General features: G+C 41.6%; 1 protein-coding gene and 1 long non-coding RNA gene across 14 annotated transcripts; one reads left to right on the top strand and one right to left on the bottom strand.

Moving 5' to 3' along the window:
* Positions 1-6,067: 6,067 nt before the first annotated feature.
* LOC123045371 (uncharacterized) lies at positions 6,068-10,182 on the bottom strand. 13 transcript variants are annotated; one of them, XR_006421370.1, is made up of 5 exons: positions 9,966-10,181; positions 9,780-9,875; positions 7,740-7,876; positions 6,381-7,422; positions 6,068-6,244 (listed from the first exon to the last, which is right to left on the bottom strand). It is a non-coding gene; the product is annotated as an uncharacterized lncRNA (long non-coding RNA). The 13 variants fall into 13 exon arrangements; XR_006421373.1 differs by having other exon boundaries at positions 6,381-8,920; positions 9,780-9,878; positions 9,956-10,182; XR_006421372.1 differs by having other exon boundaries at positions 6,381-8,920; positions 9,956-10,182.
* Positions 10,183-15,221: 5,039 nt separating this feature from the next.
* On the top strand, positions 15,222-16,344 carry LOC123041362 (momilactone A synthase). The gene is made up of 2 exons (XM_044463987.1): positions 15,222-15,295; positions 15,450-16,344. The coding sequence occupies exons 1-2, from the start codon at positions 15,255-15,257 to the stop codon at positions 16,228-16,230; spliced, it is 822 nt and encodes a 273-aa protein (XP_044319922.1). The 5' UTR covers positions 15,222-15,254; the 3' UTR covers positions 16,231-16,344.
* The last annotated feature ends 2,994 nt before the right edge of the window (positions 16,345-19,338 follow it).

Below are 19,338 nucleotides of genomic sequence, written 5' to 3'. Positions count from 1 at the left end.
ATTCATTTAATTTTGTAGGCAGGGGAGGTCAATAGCAAGATTTATGGTTTTACAAGTGAGATGACATACAACTGGGCATGTTGTTCTGACTTTATGATATGAGTGTTCGGCACAAATATTTCCCATGATCAACTGATAATGAGCACCTGCTCTATTCTGATGTTGCATTAATCAATGTTTTGAACTCTAATAAAATATTGAAGTTATGGACATGATGATAGTTGGTTATCAAACAAAGAGATAAATTCGTGAAATGTTAGTGGTTACCGCAAGAAGTCGATTCATTTATTGGTGCAGTAAGAAAGTGGAACAAACTAATTTTGTACATATACTTGCAAGTTCTTATAGTCGTTTCCTGCATACGGAGGGTGTGCATGGTCTCTTTTCTAAGGTCATGCAATATTTTCAGGTTGCTGCTCTTGCTAAGATCCATGGTTTGCGTATGTACTTCTATAGATCATTTTTTTTTTGCAGAATGAGCTATGTGCATGCTCTCTTTCCTTTGGTCCAGATTAGATCAGGGTAGATACGTTTGTTCAAGCCCATACATACATGCATGTCTCAGAAATTTGGAAATTTGTAAAACATAACACCGAGGTCGTATCATGACTTATGAGTCTGTCCACAAAATGATCTCATCACAAAAACAAAACAATTTTATGAATATACGATTTTATGAAACTTATTCTCCTACCCGATTCAGAATGTGTACATTTTTCCAATGATTCTGTTGGAAGCCATGTGTGTTGACACTCAAAAGTGGCACAATCATAGAGACTAGCTTTAAGTTATATCAAGACTAATTCAAACTTATGATTGGAGGTCACCTCCGGATGGCTCTCTTTAAGAAGATCGAGATGGATATGAACATGGTCTAAAACGGAGCTCTTATACAATAGTTATGACAAGTTCATAGATGCTTATGTTGACACCATATTAAAGAATGGCACAAAACTCAATTAAGATTGCCTCCGATGGAAAATGTTTCAACACAAAAGTTGCGTGTCTCGTTGAATCGGTCGATTTTGTTATAAAATTCATCCTAATCCGAGTTCTTGTGCAAAAAAATAGCCATCGAAATACAGCCCTGCCAGGAGGCAAAATATGGCGCGCCCCACCACACACATGTGTGATGGGTAGCGCCATTAATCGGCTGTTTGCGTGAGAGATTCGTCCCTCAACATGGCATCAAATCGAAAACTGTTCAACACAAAAGTTGTTCGTCTCGTCGAGACGGTCAAATTTGCTTTTGGGCTCATCTTCATCGGAGGCTGTTTTTAGTCTGTGGGGCCTAAAAACCGAACTGATGTTCCAAACATACCTAAATCCGAGTTCGGTTAATTTTGAAAAGATTTGGACATAATTTAGACGTGATTTTGAGTCCTTTTCTTGTATGGGAAGTCCATCCGCCTCTTATATATCTAATGGATGATGGACGATTGAACAACACATAATCGATCAAATCATATACCACTTTTTATCTTTTATCTTTTCTTCTTAACCCTAGTTCTTTTTCTTCCTCGTTCTCCGTTCATTCTTCTTGTTGCAGGGCGGCGAACTTCAAGGCGCTAGGGGTGATCAGGTCGACCTAGACCAGCCCATAGCCGCCGCGTGCCCAGACGGGGTCCCTCTCGGGCGTGTGGGGCTCCGGGTCTACAAAAGCGCACGCCGGATTGTTTGCATACCGCGCTTCCGAACGGGTCTCCTTGGACGTGAGCTGCAGTGCATCACCCTCGATGTTGGAGGTATAAGGTGACATGTTCGTGTGCGAACAATGTGATAATGTTGTTTAAGAATTTTCATATCTGAAAGTTTTGACTACATAAAGAGGGGAGATAGACCTCCGCTCTGACTCCTTGAGGAAACCGCAAAGGCCATATCCAGCATCGCTGGCAACTTTCTCTCCTTATCCCCTTGAGCTGGACCATGAGTTCTGTCTGCGATTCTTAACTTCACATTGTCATTAATTCCCCCGCTGGCTGTCGAGCGGCCTAGCCTGGGTGCTTCTTCAGATCTTGAAAACCTAGCTTCTTTTACCCTGTCAGCCAACTTCACTTGTCCTAGCCACTTTCTATGTTTCTCTTATGCACAATACATATGGGGGCAGCACCAACTTTGCATGCATTTATCAGGTTATTATTCTACTTTCTGCGTTGTACTTGTCAGATTCAACGCCGTAAGTTCCTTCATTGATTATTTGTTGTAGTTTCTACTTCATATTGCTTTGCTGAAGTAATTTTGAATAAGTGGTTTAAGAAAAACCCTACAAATAAAGACAATAATCAGGATGGTCAAGGTGAGGGGAATGCGCCCCCTCCACTACTACATTATATCTGACACTCGACCCAATTAGATGCATTGTCAACATAATTCCTCATTTTTTATTTATCAGATGACATTGAGTAACTGCAGAATTATCTTTTTCTTAGTGATACTGTATGATTTACAAATTTATTGACTTTTTTTGCGATTTTTTTATTGACAATTGATTGAAGAACTAGGCTCTAAAAACGGTTGGCTGGATTCTACCTACAAGAACTTACAGTTTTTTTTAGACAAACAAGACTTACAGTTGACATGTACAAATTAAGACTAGGCTTGCTAATCTTCTGTGCATATATAGTGTATATTTGCCTACATGGACAATAGCATCAAGTCAACATATAACATAATTTACTTCTATTTATTTATTGTCTATAATATTTTATTTCTGGATTGTAAGTTCAGTTGATATAGAGAGTAATCCTTGACAATATTCCAATTCCAGACCGAACGACCTATTATAAACATAACATCCCGATTTAAAAATAATGAGAGTGACACTGTTTTAGCTACATTGCTCACTTTGGGCTACACTATAAAACTGGACTCGGTAGGAGTCCACTATGCAGCTCCATTCTAAAGTTTGCAGTGCTAAGGTATATGATGAACCTATAACTGCAACCCACATCATCCACTCTCAATTATCGGTGTTTTATCACAAGGTTTCTCTACTCTCTTTTTTTACGAGAAATTTTTTCGATCTATTCATCTTCAATCATGACAGTACGGCGAATATCAGAAATAATAAAAATTACATCCAGATCCGTAGACCACCTAGCGACGACTACAAGCACAGAGGCCCTGTTTGGTTCATAAGTCCTAGGACTTTTTCTAGTCCCAACTAAAAAGTCCATAGTCCCTAAAAAGTCCCTCCCTGTTTGTTTCCAGAGACTAAAAAGTCCCTAGTCCTTTCCTAGAGGTTATCAAATGATCATGTTGCCCTTAGTATATAGAAAAATAACAATCAAACAACACCATGGGGTGGCGGGCCAATGGATGCATGGAGGGGCATTGTTGGAAAAGTCTCAAAAAGTCCCAAAAAAGACTCTCCTTGAGAGTCTTCTTCATTTAGTCCCAAATGCCTAGTTTAGTCCCTAAAAAGTCCCTTTCGTTTGCTAAAAAAGTCTCTAGGAGGGACTTTTTTTAGTCCCTACACAAAAAAGTCCCTGGAAACAAACACCCCTTGAAGCAAGCCGAAGGCGCGCCGCCGTCACCGCCCCTCCATCGCCGGAGTCGGGCACAACTTGTTGTAGTAGACAGTCGGGAAGTCGTCGTGCTAAGGCCCAGTACGACCAGCGCATCAGAACAACAACCGTCGCAGATGAAGAATAACGTAGATCAGAAAGATCCAACTCGAAGACACACGAACGTAGACGAACAACAGCGAGATCCGGGCAAATCCACCAAAAATAGATTCGCCGGAGACACACCTCCACACGCCCACCAACGGTGCTAGACGCACCGACGGAACGGGGTCTAGGCGGGGAGACCATTATTCCATCTTCAGGGAGCCGCCGCCGTTTCGTCTTCCTGAGCAGGACACAACCCTAGCAAAAATGAAAGAAACAACTAAACACGGAGCCCTCCCACCGGCCCTTTCCGAGATCCACCGCGCCCCATGGCCCTAGGACCACCGGAGAGGAGCGGATCTGCGGCGGCACCGGCGAGAGGCAAAAGCCCTAGCTCTTTTTGTGGAGGAGGGGGCGGCGGCTGGCAGGGCGCGTGAGTTCTCCTCTGTACTTTGCCTGGCTAATTTGGATATTTTTATGTGCAGTTCATCTTCTGCTTCAAGTCAAAAAAATTAGTATTTCGCTCATTGCATATTCATTTATCCATAACTGATATGCCGCAATACCGTGGTAACCGTTGGCGAGAGCGGGAAGGAGGGCAAGAAGCGACATGGGCAGGGTGCGTGTGGAAACAGAGGACATGGATCTGAGAAGTCTTGAGCCGTGCATATTGGGCTAAGGATGTGTGATATTTTTTTCTCCCGTTACAACGCACAGGCCCTGTTGCTAGTAATAATAAAAAGTTTTTACTTCTTACGGTACATCACGGAAATTGCCCCAAAAGTTGAAAAATATTACCCACTAATGCCACCTATAAGGGATAAAAAATGTTTCACAAAGGGAATCCTTCGCCTAGGCCGGCCCATGCAGTAGGGGCCTCCTATACTGCGCTTTGCACGCTGGGGGAAGATGCAGAGTGCCCATTTTGGCCGGGCCATGTCTGTTTTACCTATTTTTAAAATTTCCTTCATTATTTTTATCTTACTTTTATTTTTTCGTATTTTTTGCTACTTTAAATAATTTGGGACTTAAAAAATTCAAAAAAATAAATAAAATGAGAATTTCGAAATAAATATTTTATAAATCATAAAATGTTTGTGGATTCAGAAAATATTCGTAATTTTTTAAAAATGTTTCTTATCCATGAAATGTTTGAAATTTGGAAAACAAATGTTCTAGAAATCAAAAAATATTCATGATTTTAAAAAATTCATGTACTAAAAAATGTTAATGAAAATGGAAAAAAAATTGCCAATTGAAAAAAAAATCATGAATGGAAAATTTTCCTAATAATTCAGAAACTGTTCGTGACTTACAAAATAGTTTATTCATTCATAAAATGTTTGCTGATTCAAAAAATGATCATGCATTTCAACAAATGTTCGTTAACTAAAATTATATTTGTTAAATCAAAACAATGTTCATGAATTTCAAAATTTGTCCCACCAATTTCCAAAAAAATGTTCGCCCATTCTAGAAATGTTCGCCGATTCAAGAAAATTGTTAAAAAAAATGTCACAATTTTTTTAAAAAATCTTGCAAATAGTATAAAGTGTTCATGAATTTAAAAAATATTTTTGATTTTAAAAAATTTCGATTTTTTTTAAAAGTGTTCATGAATTTGAATAATGTTCACGAGTTTAACAAAATTCATGATTTAACGAAATTGAGAGCGATAGTGTATCTCGGTGATGCAGCAAAATATGATCATGACAATTGACGATTATGATTTTTTTTGTTTCGTTGCAATGCACGGGTTCCTTTTGCTAGTATGTACGTATGGAAGTACTGTTCAAACGATGTTTTGCGCTCGAAAATCACAAGGCAGTCGTGATCGACGGATGTGGCCCACCGAATGAATGGGATACATGGCTGTGATCTTGTGTCGTGGGCAAATCGGCCGCAAAACATTGTCGGCAGAACCATCAGCAGTGACGTCCTATGTGACGCATTCTGCGTCAACTAGGTTTGGCTTCGCACAGAGCAGGTGGTTGACGGGCTTCCTGGGCCGCGCCACGCGCGTTTCACTATTTCGCGGGTTTTGAAATGTGTCGTTGTTCCTACTATTTCACTGTTTGATGTTTCTGTTGTTTCCCGCTGTGAACTAAATAATGATTGAACTGTTTGTACTGTTTCTCAAACAAATCAGTAGCAGGTTCCAATTTCTCTGCCCATGTAGTGTTTGAACTGATTCAACTGTTTTTAAGTCTAAATTAGATGAAAATTTCACTTTATTTTACAAAAGTGGTACGTCTAAAACAGTCATAAAGTGGTAACTATGTTTCTAAAACAGTTGTTAAAAAAGTAGAGTTTATTTTACAAATTAAACATGTGCTGGCTGAAGCTTCTTTACAACTGCTTCTGAACATGATGTAAAGCTTAGAGCTTGATCAAAGTCAGTGATGAAAATTGTATGGAAAAAAGTGTACATGGCTTAGAGCTTGTTTACACAACTGTTTCTGCTGTTTTCGGACTTTCTTTATAGATCAAGGTGTTACAAGAAACTATCATTGGGGCATCAAGATAAAAACAAAAAATGGTATCATTAATGAAACATTTTCCCTGCAGAAGTATTCCTTTGAGTTGAATCTTGCAGTGCAATTTCCCTTGACGTTGACAGCATTAATGAGACCCTTCAGAATAGAAAGGGGAAATATGTTATTGTAAATACACAATCCTTGCAACAAAAATAAACAGGTGCAAACATTTGATAATTGCGATTCTTTGGGTGAACCCTGTTATAGGAGGAACTGCCAATGACGAAGTTACCTAAGTTGACTTCATATTCAGATCAAATAATGATTGGCATTCAAAGCTTCACTTGAATATGTTGAAACCCTGTTGAAACAAATGTGGTATTAGAAGAAGTTAATTTCACTATTCAGTACAAAAAAGATGCTCTAAGGAAGTAACATCTCGCTTCTGTCTTTGGGAGAAAATAAATAGAGAACTTACATGTCTCTGCAGGAAAGAAGCTGAATTTCATTGTCCTTGAAAGTTACTAATGGAAATTATTGTGAATTTAAAAATACTTTTAATCTGTTTTTTAGGAGAAAGAACCAAGAAGTTGATGCTGGCTGGTACAAATCTTGTAAAAGGGGAGAGTTCCATGGAAACCCAACTTGAAATTGACCTTGGTAGCTGGTACAAATCTTGATTCAAAATTTCCTATGTTCAAAGAACTAGTATTTCCATACGTAGCAGCGAACAAAACCGTGAAGTTGTAGGTAATTGCACTAATTGTTGGTAGAAATGTATCGCCACTGTAGTACGGGTTCATGATATAAAAAAAATTGGCTCTGAAGTTAGCAACGATTAAAACCCGTTGTTTCCTTGAATACAGGAAATTTTACCTAGGGAATTGTGGAAATGAACACGCTATTAGTCTAACCTCTTTGAAAAAGAAAAATCTATAAGAGCATTTTGTACAAAAGAACTTATCTTACCAAGGAAGCATTCAATAAAGAAGCCAACATTACTTTTCTGTAAGATTAGTTTGTTTGCAGGATCTGAATGATTTAGCATTTGGTTCATTAGCTTCTCCTGCATGTTTGTTTCCTGGAAAATGGTTGATAATTAAGAAAAGGAAAATGTCGATGAAGTGAAAACGAAAACTGAGGAAACGAATGTCGATGTGCTCTACTAATTCGCTGTTAGGTAGGAGGCCTTTTCTTCCTCGGTTCAGCTGGTCTTTATTCTTTAGTTTTGAAAAACAGTCAACAACCCGAGGATTTATGCAACCACCAATCTTTAATGATACAGTTATAGTTTTCGGATCCACCAAACTCCTTCAATCTCGAATATCCTTCAGCTGTTCATGGCAGAAGAACAACATGAATAAAAGTAAAACATAAATCATGAGAAATAGCATGGACAGCATAAAAAATTGTTTATGTTTGAATCATGTAGAACATATCATATAAATTTCATATGCTTTTTCTACATACATGTAAGTTAACTTGGGAAGAAGTCCAACCAATGTTTGGTAAAAATCATTCTCTATTCCGTCCGAAAAGAGGACCTGCTTACTTGCCTTTTTTTGCTGTTGTTGAATTACTAGTGTCCCAGATTTGAAAGATTTGTTCACACGTTGTTGCCAAGTTGAAGTTTCTGGTTTCGAAAACTTACTGGTATGTGCTTCATGCAGTTCGAGTGCTTGAACTAGCAAAGGATCTTCAATAGGTGTGACAATATTTGTTGGATCTTCAATAGGTTTGTTTCTTGTGCCAACATTTTCCAAGGAACATTATTTAGGGAACATCATTCTGGAAAACATTATACAGTTATCAATATTTAATTAGAAGAACATTTTTTTTATTTTACGGAGAACATTATTGAGGGAACATTATTCAAGGACCATTATTTTATTCAAGGAAATTTTCTCGACCCCAAGGAACATTATGCAGCAAAAATTATTCAATTATAATTTTTTTTACAGAATATCACTTGTTCCCCCAATAATGTTCCTACAAGAATGTCCCTTTAGTAATGTTCCCCAAATAAATGTTCCACTTTTTTGTTCCCCCAATAATGTTCCCTAAATAATGTTCCTTTAATATTGTTCTCTAAATAATGTTCCCTCATCGATGTTCCCAAAGAAATCTTCATAGAACGATGTTCCCTTAATAATGTAATTTTTTGTTCCCTCAACAATGTTGCAAGACTATTTTTTAAACGTTAAGCAATTTTTTTAGGAACATTACTCAGGGAACATTATTTTTTATGCCAATAGAACATTATTTGGGGGCATTATTTTTTTTATGCCAATGGAACTTTTTTAGGGAATATTAATCAGGGAACATTTTTCAAGGCATATTATTTACAAAACAATTTTCAAGGAACACTATTCAGTAATAATTATTTCAGAAAGCATTTATTCAGAGAGCAGTTATTCAGGGAACATTTTTCACGGAATATTATTCAAAGAACATTTTTTGCGAACAATATTAAAATTATTGGAACAATATTCAAAGAACATTCCTAGGGAACATTATTTTCTAAAATTAATTTGCGAACAATATTTTGGGAACATGCCTCAGTAAACATTATTTTTTTTAAAAAAATTCCTTCTGAGAACATTTTTAAAATATATGTAGAAACATTTTTTGATTTGTCGGACATTTTTTAAGAATATTTATTAAGAGAACATTTATTAAAGGAACATTATTAAACAAACATTTTCCTGGATAATACTTGCAAAAAAATTGGTACAGAAGTATGTTAGATGAATGACAAGATACTACAAAATCATTGCTAGCTAACATTCTCCTCGCAAAGGCCACAACTAACAACAATTCAGGCTTCATAAGCTGTAAAAAAAAGAGAGAAGCAGATGTCATTTCCTACCAAGTACCAACACATATTACTGAATACTGATAAAATCCAGGTACAATCCTAAGCCAATTTGATTTGACAGAACAATTGGGTTTGACTAAACTGCGTCCTAACTAATTAGAAGAAAAAGGGATAGTGTTATAATGCAACTAGATGGTGATGAGTTCATGACATAGCAGAACTTGTGCGACACACAAAATCTTCCAAGGGCTGCAACCAGGACATACACACAAATTCTTACAGAGGGTGTGCAAGCAAGGTAGAATTTAACAAAATAGTGTGCAAACTCTCTTCGGTAGAAGTGCTCCTAGAACAGCAGAGCAAATTTCCTAGAGCACCAGAACACTCTTAGGTGCAAACCTAAGAGTGTGTACTAAATACATGCTAACAAGACACCAGATTATAACATGTGTTGCCTAAATGTTGATAAGTGCGTGCTCTCGACGAAATACATGCTAACAAGTCTCCAGAACTACTCCATGATGCTGCTACAAAATCCAGAAAACTAACAGAACATATTAACAACACAAGAAAATGTCTGCATCATGCTACACAAACCCCATCATGCAGAATCAACAAACAAACAAAAATCCCATTTATCTAAATCATACTGAATCATACTCTGAATCATCATCATGCAGAATCATACCATGAATCCAAATCTCTGAACACAATCACATTGTCTAAAACTCGGAATCATACAAACAGATCCCGGAATCATCTAATCTCAGAACCCTAGCAACAGTGGACCAACGCTAAAATGAACAAAAACGCCTCGGTCGCGCGGTACAACATAGAGATAAAGAAACAGAATGGGGAAAATTGGGGCATTACCTTGTGGATGCCGAGCTTGACGAAGCTTGAAGGGGACCTAGACGACGCCGACCTTGACGGAACCCTAGACGAGTCGACGCCGGAGACATTGGCCACCTGCTAATAAACATCAACGCGACGACGTCAGCTAGATCTGATGCCATGAGGCAGATGAATAGGGAGGAGAGAGGCCCGACGGCTGCTTACGAGGCGGGTGGTCTCTTGCCGGAGAAGGATCCCGGGAGGAAGAAGCAGGTGAAGCAGCCGTCGCACGAGGGAAGAGAAGGGGATCCATGCATGAGGGAGGAAAGCTTCTCTATGGAGGTAGGAACGAACGTGGCGTGTCACACGAGGGAGGAAGGGGGCAACGAAGAGGAAATAAAAGGGCCGGCTCAAATCGAGTCGAGGGGTGCGCGGCGCCTCGACATTTTGACGCAAAATGCGTCAAATAGGGAATTCCCCATCAGCACTCGTTACCTCAGTTATCAAAAAAAAATCAGCAGCCTGTACCACTCGCATTGCCGGGCCAAATCCGGTACCGGAGCCGCGCAGGCCTTCACATCCAAGCCCAGAAAACTGCCAACGAGGGCAGATCAATCTTCACCCATATGAAGGATGGCAAAACTGTCAACCGACTGATGTGGTGACGGTTAGTCGCATGTTTTTTGTTTTTAGAAAAGGGGGACATCCCCGGTCTCTGCATCAGAGTGATGCATATGGCGACCTTTATTAGCAAGCAAAAAGTTTCGAGAAATATCTTAAAGTCTGGAACAAAAGGTGCTCACAAAGAGCTAAGGAACAAAAATAGAAGTCACAACTGGCTGGCAAAAGAGAGATGGGAAAACTAATTGCCTATCCTATTACATGACCGTCATCCAAAATGGCTGAAAATATCCCGTGCTACCATCTCTCATCGGATAGATTCAGTAACCAAACGCTCACTGGCCTCCGTCAGAATGAGTAACAACCACATACGGATCAACGCAGTGACTCGGAAGACAACCTGCAAAAAATGAGTATTCGTTGTTCTGTTAAAGACCAAATCATTTCTGCAATTCCAGATAGCCCATAATAAAGCACATACTCCTACGCCAATGTGTCTCGCTGTTTGGGGCTCAATCCCATCCAATCACGTCCCAAATAACGTGTTAATATTATTCGGAGGAGTAATAATGAAGGCTATGTTCACTGATTTCCAAAGAATCTTTGCCAAAGGACACTCGAGAAAGAGGTGTTTGATTGTTTCATCCCTGTCACAAAAGCTACATCTAGATGAACCAGTCCAGTTGCGTTTAATCAAGTTATCCTTAGTTAAAATGACTTGTTTGTGTACAAACCACATAAACACTTTAACTCTCAAGGGAACTTTGACATGCCAAACATGTTTCGAAGTAGGAATAGCACTAGAAGTAATAACATCCAGATACATGGATTTAACCGTAAATTCTCCATTCCTAGTAAGCTTCCAACACAACTGATCCGGACGTTGAGAGAGTTGAACTTCCATCAATCTTCTCACAAGATGGAGTCAAACTTCCCAACGGTTACCGGCTAACGCTCTCCTGAAGCTGATATTTAGAGGCGTGGACTGACATACTGACTCAACGGTTGCATCTCTCCGTTGAACAATACTATAGAGAGAAGGATATTGAAGCGCGAGAGGCGAGTCCCCTAGCCAGGTATCCTCCCAGAATCTCGTAGAAGTACCGTTACCGACAACAACCTTGGTCCGATTAAAAAAGACCGATTTAACTCTCATGAGTCCTTTCCAGAAAGGTGAATCTGTCGGCCTCACTGTCACCTACGATAGAGTTTTGGATTGAAGGTACTTATTACGCAGAATCTGTGCCCATGTGGCCTCGGTCTCTCGAGAAAGCTTATACAACCATTTGCTAAGGAGACATTTGTTCTTCACCTCAAGATTTTCGATACCTAGACCCCCTTGGTCCTTCGGTCGATAAATAATGTCCCATTTAGCTAGTCTATACTTCCTCTTCAGCTCATCACTTTGCCAGAAAAAATGGGATCGATAGAAATCAAGTCTTTTCTGAACTCCCACTAGAACCTCGAAAAAATACAAGAAAAACATGGGCATACTTGTGAGAACCGAATTAATAAGAATTAAACGGCCTCCATACGACATCAGTTTGCCCTTCCAGCATCCCAATTTCTTCTTAAACCGATCCTCAATGCACTTCCATTCGCTATTTGTTAGCTTACGATGATGAATGGGTATACCTAAATACGTGAAAGGTAAAGCCCCCAATTCACAACCGAACAATTGCTTATACGCCTCTTGTTCCTCATTGGCTCTTCCAAAACAGAACAATTCGCTCTTGTGGAAATTTATTTTTAGTCCGGTTAATTGTTCAAATAAGCATAACACCAGCTTCATGTTTCTCGCTTTCGCCAAGTCATGCTCCATAAAGATGATAGTATCATCTGCGTACTGTAGGACAGATAAACCTCCATCAACTAGATGAGGTACCAAACTACCTACTTGGCCAGCATCATTAGCCCTTCCTATTAGAATCGTCAACATGTCAACTACAATGTTGAACAGAATAGGTGACATTGGATCTCCTTGTCTCAAGCCCTTATGTGTTTGGAAATATCGACCTATATCATCATTCACTTTAATTCCAACACTTCAATTTTACTGAAAGATTCTACCTGTTGTCTCCAGGCTTGATCAAAACCTTTCATCCTCAACGCTTGTTGGAGGAATGACCATTTGACTTTGTCGTACGCTTTTTCGAAATCCACTTTGAAAACTACCCCATGTAGTTTTTTCATATGGATTTCATGGAGCGTTTCATGCAGGACCACCACCCCTTTAAGGATGTTTCTATCCGGCATGAAAGCAGTTTGGAACGGCTGCACCACAGAAGGCGCAATCTGCGTGAGTCTATTTGTCCCAACCTTGGTGAAAATTTTGAAACTTACATTCAGAAGACAGATGGGCATGAACTGCTCAATTCGTACCGCCTCTGTTTTCTTAGGGAGCAAAGTAATGGTTCCAAAATTCAGGTGAAACAGTTGAAGCTGACCAGCGAATAAATCCTGGAACATCGGGAGCAAATCCCCTTTGATGATATGCCAGCACCTTTTATAAAACTCTGCTGGAAATCCATCCGGCCCCGGTGCTTTATTATTCTTTATCTCAGAAATAGCTTCAAACACCTCTTTCTCCGAGAACGGGGCAGTTAAAATATCGTTCTCATCGGAAGCAAGCTGAGGGACATCTTCATTCCGCGACTCATCTAGAGATACGAAATTATCCTCCGGAGGCCCAAAAAGCTGCTTATAATAATTAGTGATGTATAATTTTAAGTTCTCCTGTCCTACAATCGTCACTTCGTCTTGCTCAAGCTGAAAGATCCTTTTCTTTCTATGCTTGTTGTTGGCGATTATATGAAAGAATTGAGTGTTGGCGTCCCCCCTAGACCACTTTGCGAACCTTCGCCCACAATGCCCACTTCAATTCTTCTTCCCGCAGGAGCTCTTTCAACCTCATCTCCGCATCTAATTTAACATGAAGTTCCATTGAATCTAGGACCGTGGACTCGGCTTTTACATCTAAGGTCTGAATGAGGGAAAGGAGTCTTTCCTTTTCAACCTTATAAATCCCACTGAGATGCTTAGCCCATCCACGCAAGAAACTTCGCAAGTGTCGTATCTTATTCTGCCATCTCGCAATTGAAGTCCTTCCTCCTAAATCTTTGGCATTCCCTGGCTATAAGATCAAAAAAGCCTTATCTTTCAAACCACGCTAATTCGAAAGAGAAGGTATTCTTATTCCCCATGTGCGTTGCCTCACCAGAGTCAACAAGCAAAGGGGTGTGGTCCGAGATTCCACGCGATAATGCCTGGATGGTCAGTCGCATGTGTCTCGATGTCCTAGTCAGTGTCACAGTGAAGCAGCTAACTTGCCGCCAAGAACTTTGACAAGCAGCCGCCGGCTGCCTGTATATGTCAACTGCGCATATCTAGCCGGACAGTTGGATTATTCAGGGGGTGTTTGTTTTCAGGGACTTTTTGATGTAGGGACTAGAAAAAAAACCTTTTAGAGACTTTTTAACCAAACAGAAGGGACTACTAGGGACTAAAAGTTGCTTTTTTGGACTAAATGAAGAAGACTCTCAAGGAGAGTCTTTTCCGGGACTTTTTGGGACTTTTCCAACAATGCCCCTCCCTGCAGCCATTGCTCCGCCGTCCCATGGTGTTGCTTGGTTATAATTTTTCTATATAATAAGGATAACATGGTCATTTAATAACCTCTAGGGAGGGACTAGGAACTTTTTAGTCCCTGGAAACAAACAGGGAGAGACTTTTTAGGGACTAGGGACTTTTTAGTTGGGACTAGAAAAGTCCTAGGACTTATGAACCAAACAGGGCCTCATTTTGAGTCACTCACAAACAATAAAGTAGCTATCTAGACCCCTAAAAAATTAGCTATCTACATGGAATAGCATGCATATGTTATTAGTCTACTCCCTCCGTTTCTTTTTAGTCTGCATATAAGATTTGATTAAAGTCAAACTTTGTTAACTTTGACTAAGTTTATAGAAAAAAATTATCAAGATTCACAATATGAAATAAATATTGTTAGATGCATCATGAAATTAATTTTCATGTCATATAGCTTTAGTATTGTAGATGTTGTTTTACAAAGTTGATCAAACTTTGCACAGTTTGACTTTGACCAAATCTTGTATGCAAATTAAAAAAACGGAGGGAGTATATTACTATCTTCACAGTGAGGTACTACCTCCGTCCAAGTTTAAAAGACCCGTCAGCTATGTTACTCACATGGAGATAGTATCATGCAACACTTCATTATTAGCTTACAGATTCATCTTGTCTTGATATGTGTGATGTTAGTCATAGTACGAGTAAGTAGTTATGTTACTCAATTCATCTTTCTCATTAAATCATTGTCACATAAGCAAAATTACTGAGTTAGACCTTATGTCACTGCCGAAATTACTTCTATTATGGGTAGTAAAGAAAAATGAGCTATCTACAACTGTAGCCCGACACGTACGTGGTGCGTAGCCTAATGGCCGTTTCGTCGCGCCCATCATCTTCCGCTGACCAGAAAAGTACGCACGCATATGCCAATGCACGCGCATATACATATCCGGCCGGCTGGCCGGCCCACTCGAAACTCAGTCTTCCGGCGAACAAAAAGCAACAGTATAGAAACGCCCGGTGGATATTACAGGAAAAAACGACGGCGAGCGACTTATTCGGGACAATGGTCGGCGATGGTTGTCCGTGTTGCACGAGCCACTTCACAGTTCCGCTACGTCCAAGGCTCCCCGGCACTTTCGGGAGGCGAATATCGAACCCTGGAGATGCCCGTTTAGTGCTAAATTAAACACGTTTAATCAGTGGCGCGGCTCCACAAGCCTAGTACTATAAAACGAGTCACGAGGGCTTTGTGTCACGGCAGGGTAGTATACTAGTACAAGTTAATCAAGGTTAGCTCCCATGGCAAGCAGCTCCAATGTCGTTCCTGCAGCTGCAAGGAAGTACGAGACGTTGCCTACCTTTTCCTGTTTTTTCTTTTGAAATTACTTTTTCCTGTTTTTATACCGTGTAGATACTTGCTATGTATGCATGTAATTGGCGCACTTATGCCTTACGTGAAAGCGAAGGTTAATTTGTCATGTGCGTACATTGCAGGCTGGACGGCAAGGTGGCGCTGATCACCGGCGGCGCGAGCGGCATCGGCGAGTGCACGGCGCGGCTGTTCGTGCAGCACGGGGCCAGCGTCGTCCTCGCCGACATCCAGGACGACCTCGGCGCGCGCCTCTGTGCGGAGCTCGGCCCGGCGGCCTCCAGCTACGTGCGGTGCGACGTGACCAGCGAGGAGGACGTCGTGGCGGCCGTCAACCACGCCGTCGCCAGGTTCGGGAAGCTGGACATCATGTTCAACAACGCCGGCATCGGCGGCGCGGCGTGCCACAGCATACGGGACAGCACCAAGGAGGACTTCGAGCGCGTGCTGGCCGTCAACCTCGTGGGCCCCTTCCTGGGTACCAAGCACGCGGCGCGGGTCATGGTGCCCGCGCGGCAAGGCTGCATCATCGGGACGTCGAGCCTGGCGTCGGCGGTGGGCGGCGTGGCGTCGCATGCGTACACGTGCGCCAAGCGCGCCCTGGTCGGGCTGACGGAGAACGCGGCGACGGAGCTTGGCCAGCATGGGATCCGCGTCAACTGCATCTCCCCGGCGGCGGCTGCCACGCCGCTGGCCACGGGCTACGTTGGGCTGGACGGCGAGGCGTTCGAGATGGCCATGGAGTCCTTTGCTAACCTCAAGGGCGTGGGACTGCGGGTCAAGGACATCGCCACCGCCGTGCTCTTTCTCGCCAGCGACGACGCGCGCTACGTGAGCGGCCACAACCTGCTCATCGACGGCGGCATCTCCGTCTCAAATCTTACCTTCGGCATCTTCAAGGAGTAATGGAGACCGATCGATATAAATTATGCATCCAAGGGAGTAGTACTATTTATGTCGCTTTGTCGGGGGAAAATATACCTCCCGTGATTTGCAAGGGCTTTACCTATGATTGAAATGGAATCACGATCATGCATTCATGCTAAGCGTCGGTCAGGTGAAGAGCGGATCGGATAGGCCGCTCCACAGCAGTTGGATCCGTCGCGCAACAGCCATCGATCTGTGCCGCGTTAGCCGCTCCGGAATTGACAACATCAATAATGTTGCTCCCGGGGGCGTCGACCCGTTGGCCAGCCAGCTCCCAGCCCGTACGCGTTCGAGCCTCGGCTCTCGCTCGCGGTGTTTCTCCTATAAAAAAAATCAACGAAGGTTAACCCTTTGGGTTGGTCTCATTTTAAGTACTCTGAGAAAAATAATGTTGCTCTAGGAATTTTGTAACATGAGACATGCGCTTTGGGGTTTGCTTGCACCCAAAAAAAAATATGATCCATGTTGCGCTTGTTGGGCCGCGTTAGCATTTAGTTGTGACATGTTGTTTGCAACATGAGCCATGTTGCACTCGAGGGTTTGCAATATAGGTCATGTTGCACTCGCGATTGCAACCTTCAAAACATTTTCGACCGTTGCAACGTGTGGTATGTTGTAACCGCAGCAACTCCCTTCGCCGCTGGCTCCTCTCCTCATGCCTCCTCGCAAGTGACGTTTTCACCAATAGCACGCCACGACGACCCCGTCAACCGCACCCCAGAAACCTGTGGAGCAAGGGATCGCGCCGCCGGATGACCAAGATCTATCGCCCGCCGCCATTGCCTGCTATCTCGGGCCCTCCCGATTTGAAGAAAATAAGGAGAAAGGGTGTGGGATGTCGAGGCCGCCGCCGTAGATCACAACCAATGTGCCCAATGTGGTTGTGTTGTCCTCGCCCCTGGGGACCCATGTCATTGTCGCAGCGGGATCCAACGGCCGCCGCTCTCCCCTCGACCTTGTTGGTTCGCAACATAGACATGTTACGAAAGTAACCGAGCACAACATGACCCACATTGCAAAGCTCGTATATGTTGCGGGGTTGATGCGCGTCACACGATCAACAGTTGATCGGGCAGTCACGGAGGTGGTCGATGCACGCCAAGTTTTCAGTCGGTTGAGCTTGACCGTTTCCTTGGCTCAAAACAGTCTGTACCTGATCTAATTCTATTCTTCTTTTCTTTTTCGTACAATAGGTAGGAAAAACACATCCAATCTAAATTACAGAACAAGCTAGAAAATATAGTACGAGTGTCCTGATCTTTTGATGAGTAACACTTGTCGACATAGGCATAGACAACTGTGATGAACCAACTACTAAGTGTGGCGATATTGCCTAGTTACTAAACCAACTCCGAAGATGTTACTGATTGTGCCGGACACGATCAACCTAACCACAAAGATCTAATCCCTACAGGCAATGAAACAAACTTGCATGAGATGAAGAAAAACAAGACCTATTATTGGGATCAAGGTCTAAGAAGTAAATGGGGTGAATAGTTTCAAGTTTTTGGGTCAACATTTTTAAAGCAATTATTTCTAGTTGATCCCTAGGACTAAAGAAATAAGTTAACAAAGTATGGCAGCAGAACAAAGTAACTTGGAAAAAAAATAAAGGTTAAGTTTAGTGGATGCAAGCACAAGGGGGATTGGCAGTGTTCTTCTTGTGGTTCGGATAGTTGATTTAATCCTACTCCATGTTGATGGAGACTTTGAACCAAATGGTTTTAAGATCACAAGGATCTTGATTGGGTCACCCCCAAGCGGCCCACCGAGCACAATAAACCTATTCCACCATGGTTTGCACCAAGAAGCCTCACTAAGGATAAGGATAGATCTTCACAAAGTAGGCAGACCATCATAAACTCCCGAGTCCTTCAATTGTAGATGACGAAGACTTGATGCATTCATTTTGCAACACTATTTCTTATCACAAATTGCTCTTTATTAATGATATTTTTCACATATTGGCACCATTCTAATGTCTTTTTGCTCTTAATTTGCAGGTTTCACCAGGAGAGGAAATTTCCAGAAAGCTTCACAAAAGGAGCAAAATAAGGACCGAAGGCCAAAAAATCAAATAAATTTTGTTTTGGTATTTTTCTTATGGGAGGAGAACCAGGGATGCCTGGCACCTGCCGAGGAGGTGCCTAGGGGGATCATGCAGCCCCAGCTCGCAGGCACCCCCTCGGTTGCGAGCCAGGGGCACATGGGGACCACACACATCCCCCAGGTGCTCTCGGGCTCCCTTGTCATATAGTATTACCTAAAAACTCCATCTTGGTTTTACGGGAATTTTTCCGGCGCCGTCTCCAAGAAGGAATAGAAGTGAAGCACTTTTGACCTCCGGTAGTTTGATTTGTCAGAATTCCATCGTCCCAGAAGGAGCAAATCAAAGTCATCGTCATCACCAATACTCCATTCATCATTGGTATCATCATATCCACCACCATCTTCATCAGCGCCATCATTTCCATCACCTTTGTCTCCCCTACTTTTCAATCTATGAACATGTACCTTTGATCTGTTACTAAGATTACTTTCTAGTGTTGATTACTACTTGTAGTTGATGCTTAGAGGTTTAATTGGTGAGACATTTGCATGTTCAGTTTGTTAATCATGTCATTACCCTCACTAATCATGACCCATATCACCATATGATGCATTGTGAGTAGTCCTTTATGTTCTCGAGGAAATGGGAGAAACTTTGTTGCTAGTAATCATGTAAAGTTGAGTAAAGTTCATTGTGTTGATATTAGTGTGATTCTCTATTGTGTTGTGCGAACACATATCACTTAACCATTATGGTCCTATAGGACAACACTTTGTGATTAGTTTGTCTACGGTGGGTGTTTGTAGTGATAGAAATTACTAAACCCTAAGTTTTTGAACTATTTTATAAGGTATTGTTGGAACACTAAAGTTTTATGCTATGGTTAGATGTTATCTTAACTACTATTCTTGTATCTCCGGATGCTTGCATCGAGGCTCGAGGGTAAATCATAAGTATGTATGTTGTTCAAGTAGGAACAACACATTAATATAGGTTCCACGACGGAACAATTACCAAGGCTTTGAAAGTTAACTCTA

Source organism: Triticum aestivum, chromosome 2B (genome assembly GCF_018294505.1).
Source record: "Triticum aestivum cultivar Chinese Spring chromosome 2B, IWGSC CS RefSeq v2.1, whole genome shotgun sequence".
NCBI classification, from domain to species: domain Eukaryota; kingdom Viridiplantae; phylum Streptophyta; class Magnoliopsida; order Poales; family Poaceae; genus Triticum; species Triticum aestivum.
The sequence above is the reverse complement of the archived record's forward strand: the minus strand, read 5'-3'. Positions and strand labels throughout refer to the sequence as shown.

Excerpts from the sequence above, each read along its gene's own strand:
- LOC123041362 (XM_044463987.1), top strand. The coding sequence starts at position 15,255 with ATGGCAAGCAGCTCCAATGTCGTTCCTGCAGCTGCAAGGAA. Across the intron at positions 15,296-15,449 it reads GTTCCTGCAGCTGCAAGGAA|GCTGGACGGCAAGGTGGCGC; the intron begins GTACGAGACGTT and ends CGTACATTGCAG.